At 36.4% G+C, this 23,800-nt stretch overlaps 1 protein-coding gene across 10 annotated transcripts in view; it reads right to left on the bottom strand.

Moving 5' to 3' along the window:
• The window catches only part of PKP4 (plakophilin 4), a 231,836-nt gene that overhangs the window by 73,414 nt on the left and 134,622 nt on the right, over positions 1-23,800 (bottom strand). For 9 of the 10 annotated variants that reach the window (XM_027588571.1, XM_027588575.1, XM_035726564.1 and 6 more), the window contains one exon: positions 3,761-3,795. The exons of the other annotated variant lie outside the window; for it this stretch is intronic. In XM_027588571.1, the coding sequence (XP_027444372.1) occupies positions 3,761-3,795 (35 nt within the window). The remainder of the gene's footprint in view (positions 1-3,760; positions 3,796-23,800) is intronic. 10 annotated transcript variants of the gene reach the window in all.

Here is a 23,800-nt window from a genome sequence, read left to right as displayed (position 1 = left end):
TTCTGGCATTTCAACAGAATGTACCATCCTGAAAATACCTGAGTAGGCAAGGATCTCTCCCAGGTAGTGATCAAACAAGTCCCTGCTAACAATTCACCTGACTGCTAAAAAGCTTTTAAAGTGACAAGCTTTTCAAGTCAAATTTGTAATATATATATAAAGGTAGAGAAATTGTCTGCAGGAGAACTTCAAAATATTAAAGAAAAATGAGGAACAATAAGAGGCTTGCAATCCTAAATCTTTTCATGTAATCCTTTCTTATTTAAGAAACCAAGAAAATTGAATAAAGATGTTACTTTTGTCAAGATCTAGCTAAACAAGGAGGAGACTGAAGACCTTTTAAATATATATATATATTTTACTTTTAAGCCACCCCTGCCCCTTATTCTGGGCAGGACTGCCAAATTCTAAAAATGAGATGATTTTTATATACTATGTTTAGTATCTCTGCATGCAATGTGGTAAAGAGAAGATAACAGTTAAACTTTACAGGAAAGTAGCAGCAAAACTGCCATTTTATGCCATTATTTATTTACAATCAAACTTCTAAAGACATCTATAACTACTTAGAAAAAGAAACATGAAACAAATCAGATTTTACTCTTTTATGCATACAATCAAATCTCAATTTTCTACCCTTATCTTTGTAGCTTATTGCCATAGTTACAACTTAAATGTCCTAAGTATGGCTGGAAAGTAGGTAAATTTAAGAAAGCACACAAGTAACATGAATACAGTTAAAATAATAGAAAGTTGAATAAACAGTAGTTGTGATTGCAGTGGTTGAAGATTAATACACTCCTCTTCCCTCAAAAGAAAAACAGGGTAAGTAAATGTAACACCTGCCAGGTCTGAACAGGAGTTTGGATAAGAGTATATTCCAACAAATTAAGGGATGAAACAGTTATATTAGGTGTGATTTACAAATGTAGCTGTGGTGAAGACAGATGAATTACTGGAGTTGTATTAAGTTGTATTGTAAACACCTAACACTAATGTATTTAGGGAGCTACTTGGACAATACACACAGACACACATACATAATATTTTATCTATATTTAACTCATTAGTAAATCATGAAGGTGGCGGTCAAATGACTGAAGCTTATGAGTACAAGTACCAGAGGGGAGGGAAGGGGAGGGGAGGTAGAAAGGACATCAAGGGCCCAGATATCTCTCACTCTCTATTATGTGAATAGAATGAACTTCCTGATCTAAGTTCATTCTCTCTGTATGCAAATCAACACAATTAAACCCTGTGCCTGGCTGGCTTTAGGTAGTGAGAAACCACCACTTGCCTGTTTCAGCTCAGCTCAGCCAGATGTTCTCCAGCTCGGCTCTAGGCAGCACTTCTGGCTTGGCTTTATCTTCTTCCTGGTTCCAGCTAACGCTGGAAATCTCCCCCTGCCCCACCTCCCATCAGTGCTCCAGTTTAAAAACAAAACCACCTAACCCATTGTCCCCTCAGTCCGAGAAATGGTAGCAGCTGTGGGTATGATCAGTCTCTGGTGTGTTGCAGCATGCTGTTTAATTCTCCCAAACCTTGCAATCTGCACCTGAACCATAACCTCCCATATCAAATCCCTCATATGGAATTACCTGGCATGGGCTGGGTGTTCCCCACTTGACTGATACAACTATCAGGCTTGGGCTTAAAGAGTTCTCACCTATCAAACACAACCACTCCAATAGAAAAGGGCAATATATAGGAGATTTTAATATTTTGTAGGTAGAAAGAAATATAAATGATGATGTCAAATGAGGAAATACAAGAGGATCAATGTTACATACCTAAAGGGAGGGAGAAATAATATAGTCTTTTCAGGAAAGCAACTTGGTTACACATAACAAGAGTCTTAAAAATGTTCATATACTCTAAATAATACTTTACTTCCTAAAAGTCTAGCCTATGGTAAATCAAAAGTACAGATATAATTTTATATACAGGGATATTTACCACAATGTTATTTATAACAGGAAAAAATTAGAAACAACCCAAATGTTCAGAAATAGGGAATATCAGTAAATATGGTATATACCTGTAGTTTTCCTTTATAGCTCCCCCCACACCACCAACTTTTAAGTGTATAGAGTTACATACCTCCACTAGACTTGAAGCACTTAAGAGGACAAGGATATTGTTTTAAACTTTAACAACTATGTGCTAGACAACCGTTTAAGGCTCTCAAGAAATATTTCTGGAATAAATTAATGATGCATTATTAAAAATAAACTTACAGAAGAATTTTATATTAAGTGGTAAATTTTTGCCACAACCAAGTACCAAATGCACTACTGTGTGCTCTGCATTTTTCTTTAAATTTTTCAAATCACTTTTTAATTAGTTTATAGTTCTGGTATTTCTCCTGAGGAATATTTCAATCAGGTGACTTTTTGTTCAGAGGATTTTCAGTGGTCCCCCATGACCTGCAGGAGAGTTCAATTTAGAGTTGTATTTACAGATCTCTATAATTTGACCCAATGTGGCTATCTAGACTTTGCACATTTTACCATCTCTCAAACCAGTTTTAAATGTTCGGATGTGACACATCTGTCTCTTTTGCTGTGTAGTAACAAAGCGCTTTCCAGAGCCTGGCCACCCGTCAAGCTCTAGGCTCCAGTACCATCTTCTCTGTGAAGCTATCTCAGAAGGAGGTTGTCCATTTACAACAGTGTTTTCCACATAATATATTTCTGGCATCTAACCGCATATTATTTCATGACATGATTTTCCTTATATTAAACTACTGCTATGAGACTTATTGCTAAGTGGCTCCTCATATGTCTTTGGTCTGAATAAGCACTACAATTCTTGGAAACAGCTTCTTTATAAAACAGCAGAGTGCCTTGTATGCACTATGAATAACACCAAGATCCTGGTAACAGGTTCTGGTAAACTCAGATACCAGGTATTTGGTGATTTTTGAGTTTTAATCAAGTTCAAAACTCGTTTAAAAATTGCCAAAGTATTTAGATTTCAAGGCCCATTGTACCATTTCTATATTGATGACATCGTCCTTTACATTATAAGTGCCATGGGAAGTGCAGGATCGTGCATGTGTTGTGCCCACCACTATGCGACCAGTGATGTGTACAGTACTGGGTCCATGGTGCAGGCGCTCGACAAACACTAATGAATGAATACCTACTATGAAGACGTCAAATATTTGTGAAAGGGGCAGACACCTTCCTTAATGTAATTCATCCTTTATATGAAATGAATTTGGGGTAAAAAGATAAAGAGATTACATCAGAAGCTTCTGGACTATATTAGAAGCTACCATACATTTTACATCTGGGTACATAAAGAATATGAACGTTTAAGACAGCTCTTCCCTTGAGTGTGGGAAACACTCTGAAAGGAAAGATCTCGATTTATATAAATGATTAGCCAACTTTCCCAGGTGAAGCAGTAACTTTTGTGAGGGCATTGCCGTACTTCCTTATGATAGAAAAGAAAATACCTAGATAATATATGTTGATATTAAAAGTGTCCAGTGATTATAACACTGATATGTTGATGTTCAATGCTTTAATTTTCTTTATAGCTGACATATACAAACCTACTTCACAATGTTCAAAAAAAAATCAAGTAAATTAAGAACTACTTCAAAGCAAAGTAGTTCAATACTGTCACTAGTAAAGGCTCTGCTTGGCTTATTTCACCAAGAGGCAGTAAATTGAGAAAGCAGGTTATGAAACTGTTCTTGTTGTGTGTGTAAGACATAATAAAGATCTTTTTATATGATAAAAACTCATACCTGTTGATCTCCAAGGAAATGACTTCTCAGTTGAGCTAGAGAAAAGGGGGGAAAAAAAAGGAACATTTACTTCCTTTGTCATAAAATTTAACTGTGGGCCTGTTTTGCACATAAACATTTAATTTTCACATTTCATTACATAAAAGTACAAAAATCTAAATATTTAAAGCTACTCTTCTAAGTGAATTTTTAGACACTATTTAACCTTCCATATCAATTTGAGACAAAACTGTATTTCTACTAGAAAATTAAGGCAAATTATAAAGTGACATAAGAGTCCCCTTGGATAAGACAAATAAAATAGCATAACTATGTATGATATATTCATGGTACTTATGATGTATTATGTTGCTTTTTGTGGTAATTAATATGAAAACTACATACACATTAAAAAGAACATCTACATTATACACAAAGTACTTATATATGTATACACTGAACACAACACATTAAAAAGGACCCAAAAGGCTGTTAAGAACTTCATTCATTTTAGTTATTTTCAAAAGAAGACCTAGAAACTATAATAGACACAAAAGTTCATGGGGTTAGCTTGAACTGAATTTACCTTATAAAACTTAAGTCATATAAACCTTTATATAAAAAATATAAGGTTTGAAAATCCAGAATATTTTAGCTTTACATGTCTCTAACAGAGCTTAATACATTTAAATTTTAAGAAATTTGTGCATAAGAACATTATCTGTGCCTCCCTGCCCCCTTGCCTCACACTCCCCACCCTCCAAATACAGGGAAGCAGGGTGCCAAGGGGGCAGTGTGGTAGAACACAGGGACAAGGTAACAAGAGGCCAGATTATTAAACATCTGCTTAATGAAGTACTTCACATCAGTTATCTCCTTTATATTATTCACAATCTTATGAATAGATACATTATCATCCTTATTTTACAGGTAAAGAAACTGGCCAAAGTCTTTGCTGTTAACCAGAACTGCTGAGATTTAAACCCAGGATGGCCTGATTCCAAAGTCAGGGCTTCTCATTACTATATATGGCAGAATGGCTTATGATCCCGTTTTTGCATTAAACACATTTGTGCACATACACAATATGCCTAGAAAGAAGTCTGGAAAAATAAAAGCCAAAGTGTTAACAGTTATTTCTGTGGGGTACAACTAGAAGTTTTTTTCTTCTCCTTCTTAAACATTTGTACTTTTTTGAAATCAGAAAAAAAGTACATATTGGCAGATTTTTAGAGTGTTTTAAATTTAAGTAAAAGGTGTATGACTTTGGGCTTAAGGAACACTATAAAATAAAGGACTTGGAACAGAAGAAGGGAAAATGCTTTGAGTGCTATAGTTCTAAGATTTTAAGTTCTTGTTACCCTCTGATATTTCTCCAGTTCATTAAGTGGTTAATGAAACTCCAGATTCTCTAAGAACTCCCTAAACTTCAGCTTTGTGCCTGAGTGAATTGCCTTAACTTTGTCAGAGGCAAAGCAGTTTACATTCCAGGACCTTGAACTAGCTGCAAGCATGGGGGAAGGCTCCCGGTGAATGGAGTCAATCAGTTAATGTAAATTTGTAGCACTCTGCTGAAGTTCCTTCATCTGAGGCACTCCTGATTTCAGAAGGGACTGATGGGATAGGAAAAGATGCCAATTTGGTCAAATATCAGTACACATTTGTTGTCCTGCTCTTGAGGGTGGGTTATCATATTCTGCAACTCCGAAAGTGGTTCCCTACACTGAATCAACTTCTCTTGAATCTGTTTTTATTTCATTCTATCATCTAAATTAGTTTTCTAAATACTGAGGTTGATATTACCCAACTGTGAGCCTATCAAAATGTTCATCTGGTCTGCCAATATTAAAATATGTGATAAATTAAACTGCCATCCAGAAATGTTTAATATACCTCAAGTTTCGTGGGAATATCATGAAAATTATCTTCTGAGTTTGGAACTTACATAAGCTTTAATGAAATACCTTTACAAGATTTTTTATTCTCAGAATTATAGATCACAGGATATAATTCATGTTAATTGCTCAAACTGGACAAAGGTTGTGACTATTTTGCTCATCTTTTTATGTCAAGTGCCTGCCGTACTGCCTCACACATAGCAGATGCTTAATATATGTTGTTGCAACAAACTGTGTAGAAGTAATAGTTTGGTTTTTTTTTTACATCTTTAAAAAAGATTTTTTAAATTTATTATTTATTTATTTGAGAGAGAGAGAGAGAGAAAGAGCAAGAGCAGGACAGAGAGGCAGAGGAAGAGGGACAAGCGGACTCCCTGATGAGCAGGGCTCCATCCCAGGACCCTGAGATCAAGACCTGAGCTGCAGGCAGACACTTAACTGACTGAGCGACCCAGGCGCCCGTAATAGAGTTCTTCATTGTTCTGAATGGTCAGGTATATATAAAATACCAGTTATTACTTTGCTCAAGCAGGTCAACTTATTCTCCTCCATTCTAGGTAGGAAATTCCAGTAGCCTCAATTAGGTTGCATTTTTATTGCCGATAAGGCCTTTAGTGTCATCAAAATACATATGATCTCACTGGTATGTGGAATTTAAGAAACAAAACAGAGGATCATAGGGGAAGAGAGGAGAAAACAAAACAAGACAGAATCAGAGAGGGAGACAAACCATAAGAGACTCTTAATCATAGGAAACAAACTGAGGGCTGCTAGAGGGGAGGGGATGGGGGGGAAGGGGTAGCTGGGTGATGGACATTAAGGAGGGCACGTGATGTAATGAGCACTGGGCATTATATAAGACTGATGAATCATGACCTCTACCTCTGAAACTAATAATACATTATATGTTAATTATTTGAATTTAAATAAAAAAATAAAATAAGCCATTCCTAGATGAAGGCAATGGAAGCCTCAGTTAATATTTTTCTCTACTCTATTTTAGGTAAAAGATAAAAAATCATCAGGAAAATAAGCTAATATTAGGATTAAAAATAAGCAAAAAGTTCCACGGTATTTTTTGAAGACTATATATTCAGCCCAATTACTTCACACTAATCTTTTAAGTTCTGTGTTATAACTGGTCAAGACATGTTATTCAGAACAGTCTATTTTCTTTTGAAGCACTCATTTTAAATGATTCTTAAATTGTTCACTACTCTGGGATTTGAGGGATTAGACAATAAATATGTGAAATTTTGAAATGCTGTTATGTCACTGAATGTAACCTGCTTTTATTAGAACAATTAGAGGCAGCTCCATACTAGAAACAGGCTTATACTCGCCTTCTTCCCTTCCTCTCTCCAACCATCTAATCCTAGAAACATTTCCCCAACTTTTATTGACTGTCTACAATGTGTCTATAGGCACTGTGCCCACAAATGATTCCATCCCATTCCCTTTCACTTCTTATCTGAAGATGCCAAGTAGCTTGTGTTCTAGGAGCTTTTGCTGGAATGTAAAACACATTTTAAAATACGAGAATTGAATCACCCACCATAACTTTGTTTCAGTGGAAAGATGCATTCACAATTTCTAATGACTTAATTATCAACAACCTTCTACAATGAAATCCATTCAATAAGTTTGGGACTGTCTAGTCACACAGTGAACAAGAATTAAAAGCAAGTTCATCAGCAAATTAATATATTAATGCGAACAATATTAGTTTTAAGGAAGACACCATACCTTCATCACAATGTTACATAAAAATTTGTATGAAACTACTGTAAAATTCTACACACTCCTGAAATTAAATGTTTTATTTTTCATTTCACACATAAATGGAGGCAAAAATATGTTTGCTAGACATGTATGGCTGTGCAGTGTCTTCAAAACCCTGCTTATTTTGGGACTGTCCCACAAGGCAGAGAATGCGCCTGCTCATACTCCTCTACAGGGAGGGCAGGCCAGCGACTGAGGGTCTGTAGGAAGCCACGCGAGGGGGAGGCAATGGTATAGCGGGGGGCATCTACAGCAGACCCAGCAGTGTCAGTGGGCACTGCTCCTGGACACCCTCACTCAGAATCAGGTTCTCTGGCCTTCCTAGAGATTCCACCAAGATACCAAAAAGCTTTTAGTGTTCCTGTGGTGCTTACACAAGCCAGAGAGGATTCCATTAGCAACCCAAAAGCCCTGACTGATGTTATCATCAAACCAAGTGTTATGACTGAAAACAAATACAAACAGGCCCTCTGAAAAGAGCCCAAACCTCAGTTTTTAACTCTAGAGCTGTACTTCCAAGTGCAGACTGGATATAACACACTTTGTATTCAACATAATGAAACTCTTCCCCCCGCAAACCAACTCCCTAATCATGACCACCTAGTCACTCAAACTGAAGAACGTGGAATCATTTTATTGTTTTCCACCCACCAGTGTGGCAAGCTCCATGCGGGCAGCAAAATCGGCCTCATTCACAGCCCTACTTCCAGAAACTAAGGCAGTATCTGGCCCATGGCAGTCACTTAAAACATACACCTTTTGAATTCATCCCTACTACCACACAGTTCAGGCCTTCATCTTCTCAGTGTCTTTTTGGCTGGATCATCCTTTTAGACTCTCCTAACTTGTTTTCCTGGCTTTGATTTCTCACCCTTTCAGGCTCTCTTTCCTGCTGCCGCTACAGTGATTTTACAAACCTCTGGATCTTCTCGCAATGCTAATGCGTAACAGATCCACAGAGGATACAATTCAAACATCTTAGTATGCCCAGGCAGCCCTCTGCCACCCGGTTCCTTCTAGTCTGCCCTTTTCCACACAAACCTACACTCTAGGCTCTTCTAATTACTTGCAATTCCCTCACATGCCATGTTGCTTCAGGCTGCCAATGTTATTTGGGGATAGAATCTGTAGAAACACAGTCTGGAAACTCTTTCCGAATTACACAAATTCTAGAATGGCATATGCAGGTACCCTGTTACAATATTTATGTTATATACCCATGAAATTGAACACTCCAATAAAGTTTACGTTCACTCTGTATCACTTGGGAATAATTTTGAAAAATGGTCTACTTAAGTCTGTCCCCAATTTCCTTCTGATTTACTGTCTGATGTGGGCTAGCTTGCGTCAGTGGGCACTACAGGTAAGTGGTAGGGGAGGGCGCAGTGGAGAGTTTGATGAAGCCACATAGTAATGTTACTCTCTCCTTTCCCTCTTTCTCCTAGACCTAGGTGAGGTTCTTTCTATTAGTAGTAGGTGCAGGCTACTACCATTACTCTCCTACAAGACAAACTGAATTGAACAGAACCCAAGAGTTATTTCTCTGTTGAAAAGAAAACCAGGCCACAGCCTGAGACTAGAACATAGTCAAACTGTAAAACTTAACTGCTTTGTTTTATTGAAAAAAAAAAATCTCTGTATTAACAGTGAAGGGAACCATCAACAAAACAAAACGGCAGCCTACTGAAAGGAAGGAGATATCTGCAAGTGATATCTATCTGCTAAGAGGTTAATATGCAAAATATAGAGCGAACATATACAACTCAACTCCAAAAACCTCCCAAATAATCTGATTAAAAATGGGCAGAGGGTGCCTGGGTGGCTCAGATGGTTAAGCGTCTGCCTTCAGCTCAGGTCATGATCCCAGGGTCCTGGGATCGAGTCCTGCATCAGGCTCCCTGCTCCTTGGGAGCCTGCTTCTCCCTCTGCCTCTCTCTCTTTCTCTGTCTCTGTCTCTCATGAATAAATAAATAAAAAAAGCTTAAAAAAAAAAAATGGGCAGAGAACCTGAATAGACATTTTTCCAAAGAAGACATACAGATGGCCAACAGACATGCCAACAGACATGTGAAAAGATGTTCAACATCACTAGTCATCAGGGAAATGCAAAATAAAACCACAATGAGATATCACCCTCCATCTACCAGAATGGCTAGAATAAAAAAAAAAGACAAGAAATAACAAGTGTTGGTGAAGATGTGGAGAAGTAACGCTCATGAACTGTTGGTGGGAATGTAAATTGGTATAGCCATTGTGGAAAACAGGACGGAGGTTCCTCAAAAAATTAACAGAACATACATATGACTCAGTAATTCCACTCTTGGATATTCACCCAAAGCAAATAAAAACACTAATTTGAAAACATATATGTACCCCTATATTTATCACAGCATTATTTACAATAGTCAAATTATGAAAGTACCCAAGTACCCATCGAGAGATGAATGGATAAAGAAAATGTGGTGTGTATATATATATATATATATATATACACAAAGGAATATTACTCAGCCATAAGAAAAAAAGAAGAGAGAGAGCTTAACATTTGTGACAACATGGATGGACCTAGAGGGTATTATGCTAAGTGAAATAAGTCTGAGAAAGACAAATACCATATGATTTCACTTATATGTGGAATCTAAAAAAACAAAACAGAAGCAAACAAAAAGCAGAAACAGACCCATAAATCTGAAGAACAAACTGATGGTTGCCAGAGGGGATGGCGGTGGGGGACTGGCAAAATGGGAGAAGTGGAATAGAAAAAAAAAAAAATCACTGCATTAAGAAATTTTATACACACACGTACATATATGTGTATATAGACAGCCCTCATAAATAGTTCATAAATTAAGCATAGTCACCAAACTATGACCAACTTCTTGAGGGTAAAAATTGTGTCTTAATTCTGTGTTTACCAAGTAGCATTGAGTAGGATGATAAATAATTGATAGCTGATCTTAATCTTAACTCTTTGTTCTTTTCAAGGTAATTCTTATGTAAGTTTTAGAAACTGTTTCATTCTATGGAGTCAGATCCCCCCCCTTGATTTGACTCTTTCTGTATCTTATAGAAAAGAGGTTTATTGTACATACAACATGAATTCAATTAATAAAATATTTGCTGCTTATCTACTGAGTGCCAGACATTATTAGAGGCTTGATTGTAATAGTGAGAAGACACAAAGTCCATGTCTTACAGTGCTTACAACTGTCTTATAAATACTCATTACAGTACTTGTGTGACACCCCCACTGGATCACATGCCCAAAGGCAAGAAGGTGTTAAGAGACTTTTGGGAGGCTGTTCTTAAAGCCAGAAACCTTAAGAGAGGACTCTGATGAGCCCAGCAGTGTTTGATGGAAGAAACATTCACATATTTATAACAACCCAAAGTGTGAAACATTTGTCTTAAAACAAAAAAGAAGATCTAGCTCAACTTCTATTCACCTATCAAGAGGCAGTAAGTTAGTACTGGGACCACTCAGGTAGAAATTTGAACATGAAGGCTCCAGTGGGAGAGAGATGTAGCAGTATGAAATGTATTGCCATATTCTAGAGTTCGCTTCAATTCCCACAGCTCAAAAATTGTGAAGGGCTGGGAATCAGCCAGTTTGGGAGACCAACAACCTAATATTCGACATATCCAAGTAAAACGAACATCTTTCCTTTTGACAATGGCTTCAAATGGTTGCTTAACCCATCCCAATTTAGCATTACATGATCTATTTATTTCACTGTTACAACATATTCTTTCACAATGTTTTTAAAACGATTCTTAGGTGATCTTCCTTTACTGAACAGAGGTAATTAACAGATGAACACTCATTAATCATATGTTCATTAACTATTTTTACTATTAGTTTTACTATTTTGAGTTCTGACAGGAAGTTGTGAGTTCCATACAAAAGTTCTGTATTTCTTCTGCACATCTTAACTCTTCAATTCAAGAACTACCATATGTTTACAGATAAAATCTCAGTAGTTCAAATAAATTTCAAACTGCATTTCTCTTTTTCTACCAACTCATTACTGTCTTATTTCCAATTTGTGATTTGCTTATTTTAAAAAGTACCTTTCAACTCTTTCACTTGTTATTAGGTAGGCTTTATTATTCTTTTAATTGGAGTTATTCTATTAGAAAGTGTGTAAGTCTTTTGGATTCTAAATCCATTGTGAAAACTTCTGGTGACTATTAGTTTGCTACAATTTCCTTTATAATCCATTGCTCTAAAATTTGTATGTCTACTTATTAACGGATTCTAAGGTCCATTTCTCAGTTAAAAAGAAAAATCGTTTATTTGGATTTTTATTTATTGGCAATGAATTCATATTGCAATTACTTAGCACCATGTTATCCTCTAGGCATTACAGACTGCTTTTTAATGAAATGCATCATAATTTTCTTAGATATGGACTCTGGGCTCCAGAATTCCCAGGTCACTCCATATTTCCTATTATGCACCTAGGATTTTCTACCCCAGGAATCTGGCAAAATAACTACTAATGATTGTTAAGTTTTAGTCTCTACTTGGAAGTGTTACAAGATAAATTCAAAACAAACTCCCTTAAATGAGTAACCATTCTGTTGAACACAAATTTCTATATCTTCATTAATTTTAACTAAATCTTCAGTTATGATATGGAGATATTACCATAGCATACTTTTAAAAAAGATTTGAGAGAGAGAGGGAGCGCACGTGTGTGCACATGAGAGTGTGTGAGTGGTGGGGGAGGGGCAGAGAGAGGGAGAGAGAGAATCTCAAGCAGACTCCCTGCTGAGTGCAGAGCTCACCACAGGGCTCATCTTAGGATCCTGAGAGCATGACCTGAGCCAAAATCAAGAGTTAGCCACTTAACTAACTGAGCCACCCAGGCGCCCTAAATATCATAACATACTTTAAATCTTTTTTTATTTCTATTTAGTATTGCTTTGACAACCCTTTTAATTAGTACATTTAAAATTTTGCTCTGTTTCTCTTAATGCATTTACAGAATATTCTACTAGTGTCTTGTGAGTTCTTAGCTAGGTAGAGCTCATTCTGTGCTTTAGCTGTCTTGAGTGCTCTTGAATGCTTGAGAATGCTACTTCTTGAATATAATGTCTGTGGAAGTTTCAAGTCCTTTTTTTTAAGATTTTATTTGGGGCGACTGGGTGGCTCAGTCGTTAAGCATCTGCCTTTGGCTCAGGTCATGATCCCAGGGTCCTGGGATCGAGCCCTGCATCAGGCTCCCTGCATCGGTCTCCCTGCTCGGTGGGAAGCCTGCTTCTCCCTCTCCCACTCCCCCTGCTTGTGTTCCCTCTCTTGCTGTGTCTCTCTCTGTCAAACAAATAAATAAATAAAATCTTTATGTTATTTATTTGAGAGCAAGAGAGAGAGCAAGAGAGAGAGAGAGCAAGAGAGAGAGAGAGAGAGCACGAGCAGGGGGAGTGACAGAGGGAGAGGCAGACTCCCTGCTGAGCAAGGAGCCTGACACAAGGCCCTGGGATCATGACCTGAGCTGAAGGCAGATGCTTAACCAACTAAGCCGCCCAGGCACCCAGAAGTCCCAAATCTTAAAAACATTCACCATGCAAATGGGTCAAATTTCTCCTCACGTTGACCCTCAACAAGAATGTCCTTGAGTTTATTTTATATTCATAATTAGCAGGGTGAAAAGTGGGGTCTAGAAGACTGAGATGGAATCAAGAACTCTCTAATGCTATAAGCCAGCTTCTGATGTTCCAAGAACTCATACCACCTACTAACAGGTAACAGATAGTTTATAATTAGTTTCATTTTTCCTATGTTTAGAAACAAGGACCTCATGTCTTTCAGTTAGATAATAATTAACTAGGAAATAGGAGCGCCTGGGTGGCTCAGTAGGTTAAATGTCCCACTCCTGATTTCAGTTCAGGTCATGATCTTGGGGCTGGGCATGGAGCCTGCTTAAGATTTGCTCTCTCCCTCCCTCCTTCTTCTCTAAACAAACAAACAAACAAACAAAAACAAAGGAAACAGATCCTTTACATTAAAGAGACTTACTCTCTTACCACCAGAAAAACTAGAGCAGTTAGACAAAATTAAACAATATATTATGATTATTCTGCCCAAGACAGGTGTGGATAGCTCTTCATTCTTCCACTAGGCTATTTCAGTAAGTCAAAAGTAGGAAGGCCAATAAATATGTAGAACAGATAATGAAGGTGAACTGCTTTGCCTGGCTGAAGCAGAGGTGGGGAGCCGGAAGGAAAACAGCTATTCCCATCTACTACATTATTGTCCTTAAGACTCTCTGAGGAACCTAGTTTGAGAAATCACTAGCCTATAGACAAGGATATTTTAGCAATAATAGAAAGCAATCCTTCTTGGTATCTAACTACTTTTTAAGAGCCTCTTCCAAATTTATTTATTGTCTGTTCACAATCAATCTCAAGAAAAACAAAAACTCCTCCTTTAAATTTATGATTTTTTTCTAGGACCGAGGTTCCTTTCTGTGTTTTTATCATGGTATCAGACCCTGGCCAATTCTCTACTGGATGGAAACCGATTCCTTCTTCCTAAGTGAGGACCACTTGATCTCAGGAGTCAGGAAAAGGGAAACCATAACAACATGCTCATAATGGTAGTTTATTACTGTTTTTGTGGTTATGGCTCTGAAATGCCCCTGAAATGGAATACACACATAATTTGGACTAAGCAAGGCATAACAGGTAAAGACAGGCCAAAGAATTTCTCTTCATAATTGTTTGTATGATCTGAGTGTGATACTGAGGTTAGAGAAAAGAAAGGGCACTTGATTGAAAAATGATGCCCTTCATGTAGGATGCAGTTGCTCCTGACCCATCAGTACCAGGACACGAGCCCTGAGCCACCTTTCTTGAGAGCGAATGGATTTGGGCTGACCCATCCACAATCAACACCCAGTCACCTATATGACCAACAGAAGGTGCAAATACTATGGCCACAGATGGGCAGGACTGGTACCTCATGGAATGCAGGAAAGATCTAAGGCTTACAGTCTGACCCATTCACTCCCTCTGTGACATTTTACCTGAAAAAAAAAATGGCCATACTCTCAGAATGTGCTTTATGATTTTAGTCTTTAAAATATCATGAGTATGGGGCGCCTGGGTGGCTCAGTTGGTTAAGCAACTGCCTTCGGCTCAGGTCACGATCCTGGAGTCCGGGGATCGAGTCCCGCATCGGGCTCCCTGCTCAGCAGGGAGTCGGCTTCTCCCTCTGACCCTCTCTCCTCTAATGCTGTCTCTCTCATTCTCTCCCTCTTAAATAAATAAATAAAATCTTTAAAAAAAAATATCATGAGTAATAAGGACAGCAAAGTCTTGGTTTCCATTGGCTGTTAGCAAGTTTATAGTAAAATGTATAAACAGCCACTGTCATGAATATTTTTGGTCTCATTACTGGCTCTATTCATTCTCACCCTTATTTTCTTAATTCTTCATTCCACTTTTCCCCATGCTATTCTATCATATTTTTGGACTCCTATAATGGCTGTATAAATGAATTCCAGGAAAAGGTAAGATATAAATAAATAATACTCCGACCAGTTTCCTAAAGAGAAAATTATGTATTTAATGCAGAGCAAAAACATTAAAGGAACAGGAAATACTAGTCCTTTTCAGAATTCAAGTAACTTTCATAGGGACTGAAGGTAAACACATTTTAGAAGATGTTAAATATTCTTTGACAAAAGCATTTTGTGTTAGTGCTTTGAATCTATGAATAAAAGATCCAGAAGACCATATGGGAAGGGGAAGATCAAAAAGGATGTAGTACTAGACAAAAATGAAACAAACAGTTCCCTCTGGTATCCCCATAAATTATACAGGAAGCATGATTTCTGTTTAAGCCCAGCCCACAACAGGTGTTGTGACCAGTAGAAGTAGAAATCAGAATAGAGGGGTTTTTTAACATTTCAGTAGACATTTGAAAGAGTGAAAGCAAGTGAGATGAAAACAGTAAAATGGCAAAATATAACATCAGGCTCTCTTTCCTAAGTATTTTGCCATAACTTAGGGTGCTAGTTAGTTAGGCAAAGGGTCAGCCTTGGAATAGATGGGCTACTGCAAATTGTTTGCATCCATGGTCTAATAACTGCTATTGTCTCCCTCACTTCTATTCTTCCAAAAACCCTCTAAAGGTAAAAACAACACAAAACAAATGAAAAACATTTTTAAAGATTTAAAATAAGAAAAAGAGCACACACAAATATACTCTTTTTAGAAATGTGTAAAACAATTTAAATCATATATATACATTATTTATTTATTTATTTATTTATTTATTTATTTATTTAGAGCGCGTGCACACACAGTGAGCAAGAACATGAGCAGGGAGAGAGGCAGAAGGAGAGGGAGAAGCAGGCTCCCTGATCAGCAGGGAGCCCAATGTGGGGCTCATCACAGGACCCTGGGATAATGACATGAGCCAAAGGCAGATGCTTAACTGACTGAGCCACCCAGGCACCCATAAATCTTATATATTTTTTAAAAAGAGCTGGCACTGGTAGGGAGTAGGGAAAGGGTCCTGTTTTTCTACTTGCTCTGCATGAGATTGAGCAGAGTGAACATGGGACTAAACTGTAGAGATCTGTAGTAAGATGCAATGGCTGGCATCCAAACCCCTTAAAATTTGTCACTATAAATAGCTTTGTTTATGATGCATACAATTTCATTTTTTTACTTTAGGATTTAAAATGTTTTGAAAAGCCTACGTAAAAATTTACTTAAAAGCAATTTTATCATAAGCCCCAATTTTTTTTATTAAACATATACTCCCTTGATTATTTATCCTATTTAGACATTCAAAAGCAAATGATTTATTCACATACAATTCTTTATACTCATATAAAGACACTATCAAGTTTGGCATATGTCTAAGAACGCTATTCACTTTCTTTCCACTGACCACCCAATGTAAAGATTTATTTTTAAAATTTTTATAAACAGTAAAGTTTCTTTAATTTCTGAAAAAAAATTTATTTTCATTGTGTGAAAAGAACAAACACGTTTCTTAAGTTTCTGCTTTGCTTTTTAAAAAAATGATGGTTTCTCACTGTAACAGCATTTTCAGTTCTTAATTCACAGACAAGCACCATAAATAGCCGTTTTAGTGCTGAAGGAGGAATGAATTCACACGTGAGATAGAGTACAGAGGCAGGATCATCAATAACTGTTCTGGAAAAAAAAATGAACACAAGGATACAGTCAACATTTGGCATAACACATGTTATGTGTCTATGTAGTAAGACCTATGGAACTTAGGAAAGTGGTTCTAGAATGCTTTAAAATCTTCTGAAAGCTCTTGTGGATCCCTAATTTGTCACACATCCCCTACCCTAACCTTGTTTCCTTCTCTTTGTTTATCCCCCACACACAAGTGTGAAGGTTTTCCAAACTACCAAAAGGGGGAATGAAAAAAAAAAGCCTATTAGAACAAATGAAAAGGAATGACAATCATGATAATGGATGGTCAGGGTAAAGTCTCTTAAAACAGCATTCTGGATACAGAATGGGTGATCCATAAACACTGTTCAGCGGCTGAACAGGTACCTTCCACGGCAAACAAACAGGGCAAGTAATTTGGGCAAGATTGTGTTAATTCCTAGCTTTAATGGCCAGCATTTTTCTTTTGAGAGATATGAATGAAAAGAACAAAAATGGGTTGCAACCCCATGAAGAAGGGTTTGATCAGCTTTATCTCCCTTTTACTTCCTCCTCCGATTCACTGCCATAACGAGCCAACATCATTGATGGAAAAGGCAGCATGAAGTGTGTGGAGCACTCCATATAGATTCATAGTCTATGCAATTTAAATAGTCTTTATTTAAACTATTGAAGAGAACATCCACCACTCAGATTTTAAGAAACAGAACCATCCTAATTTTATAAAAATGAAACAAATTTTAACCATAATTTCAGTCAGAAAATAAAGAGCTGAATCACTTAACACTTAATAAACTTTTTGTTATACAATATTTAAAACACACACGTATATAGTAAAAAAGAAAACAGTGTAATAAATCCCTTATGTATTCATTACCCAGCTTCAACAAAAAGGAACATGTAGTCACATTTCATCTATACCTTCACCTACTATTTTCTCTGAATCACTAGATTATTTTGAAGCAAGTCTCAGACATCTTATCACTTCAGTAATAAATACTTGAGATGTACCTCTAAATATAGATACTTTAAAAAGACCACATTCACAACATTATCACACCTAAAATATTAAAAGTAAAATTCTTTTTTTAAAAAAAGATTTATTTATTTGAGAGAGAGAGAGAGAGAGAGAGAGAGAGAGAGAGAAGCAGGCTTCCTGCTGAGCAGGGAGCCTGACATGGGGCTTGATCCCAGTACCATGGGATCATGACCTGTGCCGAAGACAGATGCTTAACCGAATGGGGCACCCAGGCTCTCCTAAAAGTAAAATTCTTAATATCAACAAATAACTAGTCAGTATTCAAATTCCCTGTTTCAATTTTTAAAAACAGTTGGTTTGTTTGAATCTAACCAAATCAAGGTCCGCTCGTTATATCTGGTTGCTAGGTCTCTAAACATCTCTTCCTAATGCCTAGTTTCATTCTCCCTCTCTAATTTTTTTTCTCCTGTTTGAAATTATTTCATTTGCCCCACAGACTGGATCTGACTGACGGCATCAGCACACTGTCCTTTTAACATGTTCCCTTGGCTTTGTATTTCCTATGACTAGGTATTTATATTTAGATGACTAGCAATTCTCGGGCAAGAATATATCACAAGTGACATCATGTACTCTCACTGCGTCACATCAGGATAATTTCTGACTGTCTCCCATTTTGTAATGTTAACATAAATCGATGGGTTCAGATGCTGTTGATGATTACTGATCTAGATATATTAATTATTTCGTTAGCGGTTGCAAAGGTTCACCCAAGTTTTAACTTCTAGACTTATGTACTACTTCTGTCAGTAATATAATTTCTACCTTTGTATTTATGTTCATAGAAATACAATACTGTTTCACTCACTATTTTCAAATAAGTTTTTACTGGGAAGTATTTTACTAATGCCACTGAGAAAACAGATATAGATCTGTCCTTTGTCCTTCCTAAGCACCTAGGTTCTTGTATCATGGTTGAAAATTTCACTTGAATTTTTTCTGTGGCTCAAATAGCCCCATTGATACTGTAACTAAAGGTGGGGGTAGATCAACCGTTAATTGACTTGCTCTGAAGCAGAGATGACACAACACAGGATCCTAGAATAACTGGCTGTTATTTGTTCTTTTCCAATATAAAAAAAAAGCCAAAAGAAACACACATATATACCGTAAAGACATTCCTCCTTGGATTATAAGAGTCTATTAATGCAAACCAAATGTTATACCTAAACTATGTGATGGTGGTTAAAATGTATAATTCTTTAATATAAAAATTTTTTAGCTGTGAAAATCTGTAGCCTACAGGCTTTTTTCCTCTTCAGCTTTAGAGTGTTTTTCCCCCTATTTAATAGTGGAGTAACACGACAGGAGAATAGAAAAATCCATGCACCAAAGAGATTAGACTGATTTGTTATTAAATAGATTGTGAAGCCTCAGGGAGGATAGCCTTAATAACAATTCAACACTACAAAGTCTGGCAAACTTGTCGGCTGCCTCCCCTCCCCACCCTGGCAGACATGCCATGTTCAGTTTTAGGACAAGCTGATTAACTACTGAAATGCACTAATGGATGGCACTCACTTTTCTATTTCCTTTTCCATACATCATTGGTTTAGACCTAGATATAGTAGTTGTTCTTGGAAGGGTTAAAGAAACATCTCATTACTTTCATCAGTCTTTCTGCTCCATGGTCCTTAACCTGCCAAATGGTAATGAGAATGTGAACTTAACACTAACCTCCTTTTATTTCATCATGGAGATTAAAATGATTAGATAAAGAAATGGTAGACTTCCCCCCCTAAAATAATGAACTTCAGAAAGTACATTAGTGGGAATATGTTTTTCAAGATTGTTTTCTAGAATCTTTAAATTAGTATCTACATGACTTCTTTTAACGTGTCTATGAACAACCAAGAATATAAATGGTAACCACAGCAGTTTCCATAAAGGAGAGACAAAACAGTAGTAGTAGAGATGGGGCTGGTGGCTAGGGGTTTTATAATTGCCCTTGTATGTTAAGCACCATTTTATACAGATTTGGAGTGGTAGAGTGGATGTGAGTGGGATGCTTAAATCTTCTCAAACCATTTACTGACACCCCAGTGGAAAAACCAATAGAATAACACTATCTTTAGGGGACAATATCACCCTAATAATAAATTCAGATGTACAGTAATAATTAAAACCAAAGCAAACTAAAACACAAAACACCAAAAAGGAAACACTGTTGAACAGTAAAGAAGATAATGGGTATAAAACACCTATTAGCACAGGTGTCTGTTACGGAATACGTGCTCAATGGCTATTGTTCTCTTTCCTATAATATAAAGTATTTTAACCTAAGGATCTGAGAATCAAAGACACCCAGGTAGAGCTTCCTGGGATAGAGCTAGGACAATGTAATCTGATCAACATGGAGCTCTTCACAAAATTAAAAATAATAAAATATAAACATATATTTTATGCTGTTACTAAGCATATTTGTCATATTGTTAGTTATACAAAATGGTCCCTTCTGCTAGACTGGAAATTTCCAGGCTTTTACATCTTTTTATCTCTACAATAAAGTAAAGGTATACATATTCACTGAGTGAGTTTAGAGAAGACATCATAAATATTTGCAAAAAAATATGTAAGTAAATGCAAAGTCATGAAATGTTATCTGGAAATAGAAAGTAATGTTAGTATCATCTGTCTGGGCTCTTACCTTCCCTCAACTGCAGATGTGGATAATTAGGTATCTATTATTATATATCATATAGAGGTTGTATCTTCTAAGTACTTGTAATGATACTAAAGGACTTGTATTCTAATAGTAGATTAATATAATGTACTTTCAGTGCTATGATATATTAAGACCTGTACTATTTTAACATATACATCCCAGAGTTATTTCAGTGCAAAAAAAAACTAATGATAGAACCAAAGACAATAAGCCAAATCACTCATTAGAAAAGCAGGCAAAGAAGGGGGAGCCTGGGAGGCTCGGTTGGTTAAGGGTCTAACTCTTGATTTCGACCCAGGTCATGATCTCAGAGTTGTGGGATCGAGCCCTCCACTGGGCTGCACGCTCAGTGTGTGGAGTCTGCTTGTCCCTCTCCCTCTGCTCCTCTCCCTGCTCTCTCTCTCAAATAAAGAAATAAAATCTTAAAAAAATGAAAAGTGGGCAAAGAATATGAATAGGAAATGCAAATGGATCATAAAGACATGAACATACTCAATCCCATTAGTCATCAAGAAAATCCAAAGTAAAATGAGATAACATCAGATTGGTACAATTTAAAGAGCCTACCTAATCTTAAATGTTGGCCAAAAAAAAAGAGTGAGAGAGAGAAAGAAAGACAAAGATGAGAGACAGACACACATACACCCTGGAACTTTAACACATACTGCTTGAGAGTGTACAAGTGTTGCGATACCTCAGAAAGCAATTCAGGAAGATCTGGAAAAATTGAAAATGTACATTTATTATGACCCAAATATTCTACTTATAATGATGTATTTTCCATAATCTTATATGTGTAAACCAAGAGATAGGTTCAAAAATGTTCAGTATTGCATTATTTATAGTATTGAAAAGTAGAAGGAAAATGTTCTTCAATAAGGAAATGGCCATACAGTTGATCATTCCATGAAATATCTATATAACAGCAGTTAAAAACATAAACTAGATCTACACGTACCAACATGGATAGATTCTAAATACTGAGTAGAAAAATACTTAGTGCACAATGATACACACACTATACCATACTGAGTAAGTTAAAAAAAGAAACACAAAATATTGGTCAAGGATGTATAATGATATAAAAGCACACAAAGTAAACTGGAAGACTATATACTTGTGGTTAGCTATCGGGAAGAGAGAATGGGGGCAAAGAGGGCTTGAATTGTAAAGAAATTTTAAATAAAAAGCCAATATGATGAATTATCAACAATTTTCAGTTCTGGGATGTGAGTACTTGAGTTTTTGTTGTACTATTCTCTGTGCTTCTTAGTACTTCTAACATTTCTTAAGAGGAAGATTTAAAAAAATGAAGATAAAACCCAAATGACAGTAAATACAAGATACATGATTGAAGTAATTATTAATTCCCCATGAAGCAGTAAAGGTAAATTTTTTTTCAGGAAGCACCTTGAAATATACTATGTGGCCTATTTAAATTACTTTATAATCTATCAACACATACACATAGTTAAAAAAGCCTAATGACTAAGAGTGAGATCTGGTAATATAATTCCTGTATTGACTGAATAATTTATCATTGCTTCATATTTTGAGAATAGTAATTATAGAATGTGAACTATGAAAAATTACAGAAAATGAAATAATGTTATTTTAATTAAAATGGCACTTTAAAAGACAATTAAATAATGGCACGATACATATATTTTAGAAGCATGGGCCTCTGAATTTTAAAAAGTATTTTCTTCTTCATTAATTAGAAAATTAATATAGTTGGGCTGCCTTCATATTTAACCAAATACATTAAAATAGTCTCAAGATAATCTGAAACTTTGATGCAAACTATAAACTTGATCTCTTTTTGTGGTTCCTTCTAACCTTATCTCCCGCTTAATATTTTTAAATATTCAATTTAAAAAACAGGTAATTAATTTTGAAATATTTATTTACTATGATTAAAACTTTTTGTTGTATAATGTTATAGGTCCATAAAAGACTATTACTTATGAAAACTACTTGGCTTAAAATCCACATTATACATGGTAACATTCTTAGGTTAAAATAGGTTAGCTTAATGGAATTTTGGTTGAATTACCTTGGGCTCACATGCCCTGCAGAAGACCTAGCTTATACAAGTTTAATTCAAATCAGCAGAGATAGTTGCCACGTGGATTTGTATGTCCCAGATGAAATTGGCTTGTGACTGGAATGGCAATGAGAAGCGGTAATTAAAATGCCTTCTGGAAGAACTGTGCTTAAGTAAACTGCTCGAGATAAATGACTTCTGTAGAGCTGCAGGTCAGCCACAGACTCATTTATGTATCTTTCAGATGCTGTACTCTTTACTGGGTTTACAACAGGAGTTGCATCATAAAAATTCAGTGTTATGAAAATTGCTCATAAGAGCATCCATTTAATAAATATTCACTGCACAGATCCCCAAGAGAGTTTCTGATAGTTACATTCAAATATCAAATAGTTTATTCTTCATTTGGTCTGAATTAGAAACGAAATCAGAGCACTTTTATTTGTTTGACCATTAAGAGAGACACTAGTGACTGAAGACAATACTTAGGAATGGAAATTGGGTGAACTATATTCTGATGAGTATTATAGGACTCCCAAACAGCTTTACCTACTACACACTAAAGTAACTTCACACAGACAACTAGCTCAGCAATAGACAGGGATTCACCATAACAGAAAGCAGATGAGAAAGGAAGAAGGCAAGTTCTTGTGAGGGAGTAGGAGAGTAGGTGGAGAGGCTCAGGAAAACTTCTATCACTCCCTGTGCCTCTCTCTGACCCCCAAACTAAGAATGCCTAAAGCAAACCCCGTGGGATCTTCCCCTCTTAACACCTAGAGACATAGTAGTATTTGACATACAATAGTCAAAAAGTAGAAACAACCCTAATGTCTATTAGCTGGCAAATGAATAAACAAAATGTGGTATTATCCATACAATGGAATAATTATTTAGAAACAAAAAGGGATTTAGTACTGATACAACATGGGTGTTACAAACATGGGTGAACCTTGAAAATCATCATGCTCAATGAAAGAAACCAAGTCACAAAAGGCCATACATTGCCTGATATATAGGAAATGTCCAATGGGCAAATCCACAGAGACAGAAAGTAGATGAACAGTTCTCAGGGGCTGTGGGGAGGGGAGAATTGGAAAGGGGTGCTAATAGGTAGAAGGCTTCTTATAGGGTGATAAAAATGCTCTAAAATGGAACAGTGGTAAGGCTTGAACAAACTCTGTGAATACACTAAAAATATGAATTGCACATTTTAAAAGTATGCATTTTATGGTATGTGAAATATATCTCAATAAAACTATTATTTTAAAAACTCAGGTTTTGCTGGTGAGAGCTCTGGAGGCCAAAGGGACAGAACTTTTTATCAAGCCTCCTCCTGAAGTGGTACATTAGAAGAGCAATAAACTGTCAAGGCACAAACATTCAATCTTTTCAAAGACTCTTCATTTTTAAAGAATGTATCATTTGAGGAGGTTTACTTCACAATGACTTAAAAATATTCGCTGAA

The sequence above is a fragment of the Zalophus californianus genome, chromosome 3 (genome assembly GCF_009762305.2).
Source record: "Zalophus californianus isolate mZalCal1 chromosome 3, mZalCal1.pri.v2, whole genome shotgun sequence".
Classification (NCBI taxonomy): Eukaryota; Metazoa; Chordata; class Mammalia; order Carnivora; family Otariidae; genus Zalophus; species Zalophus californianus.
This window is presented reverse-complemented; position numbering and strand designations above follow the sequence as displayed.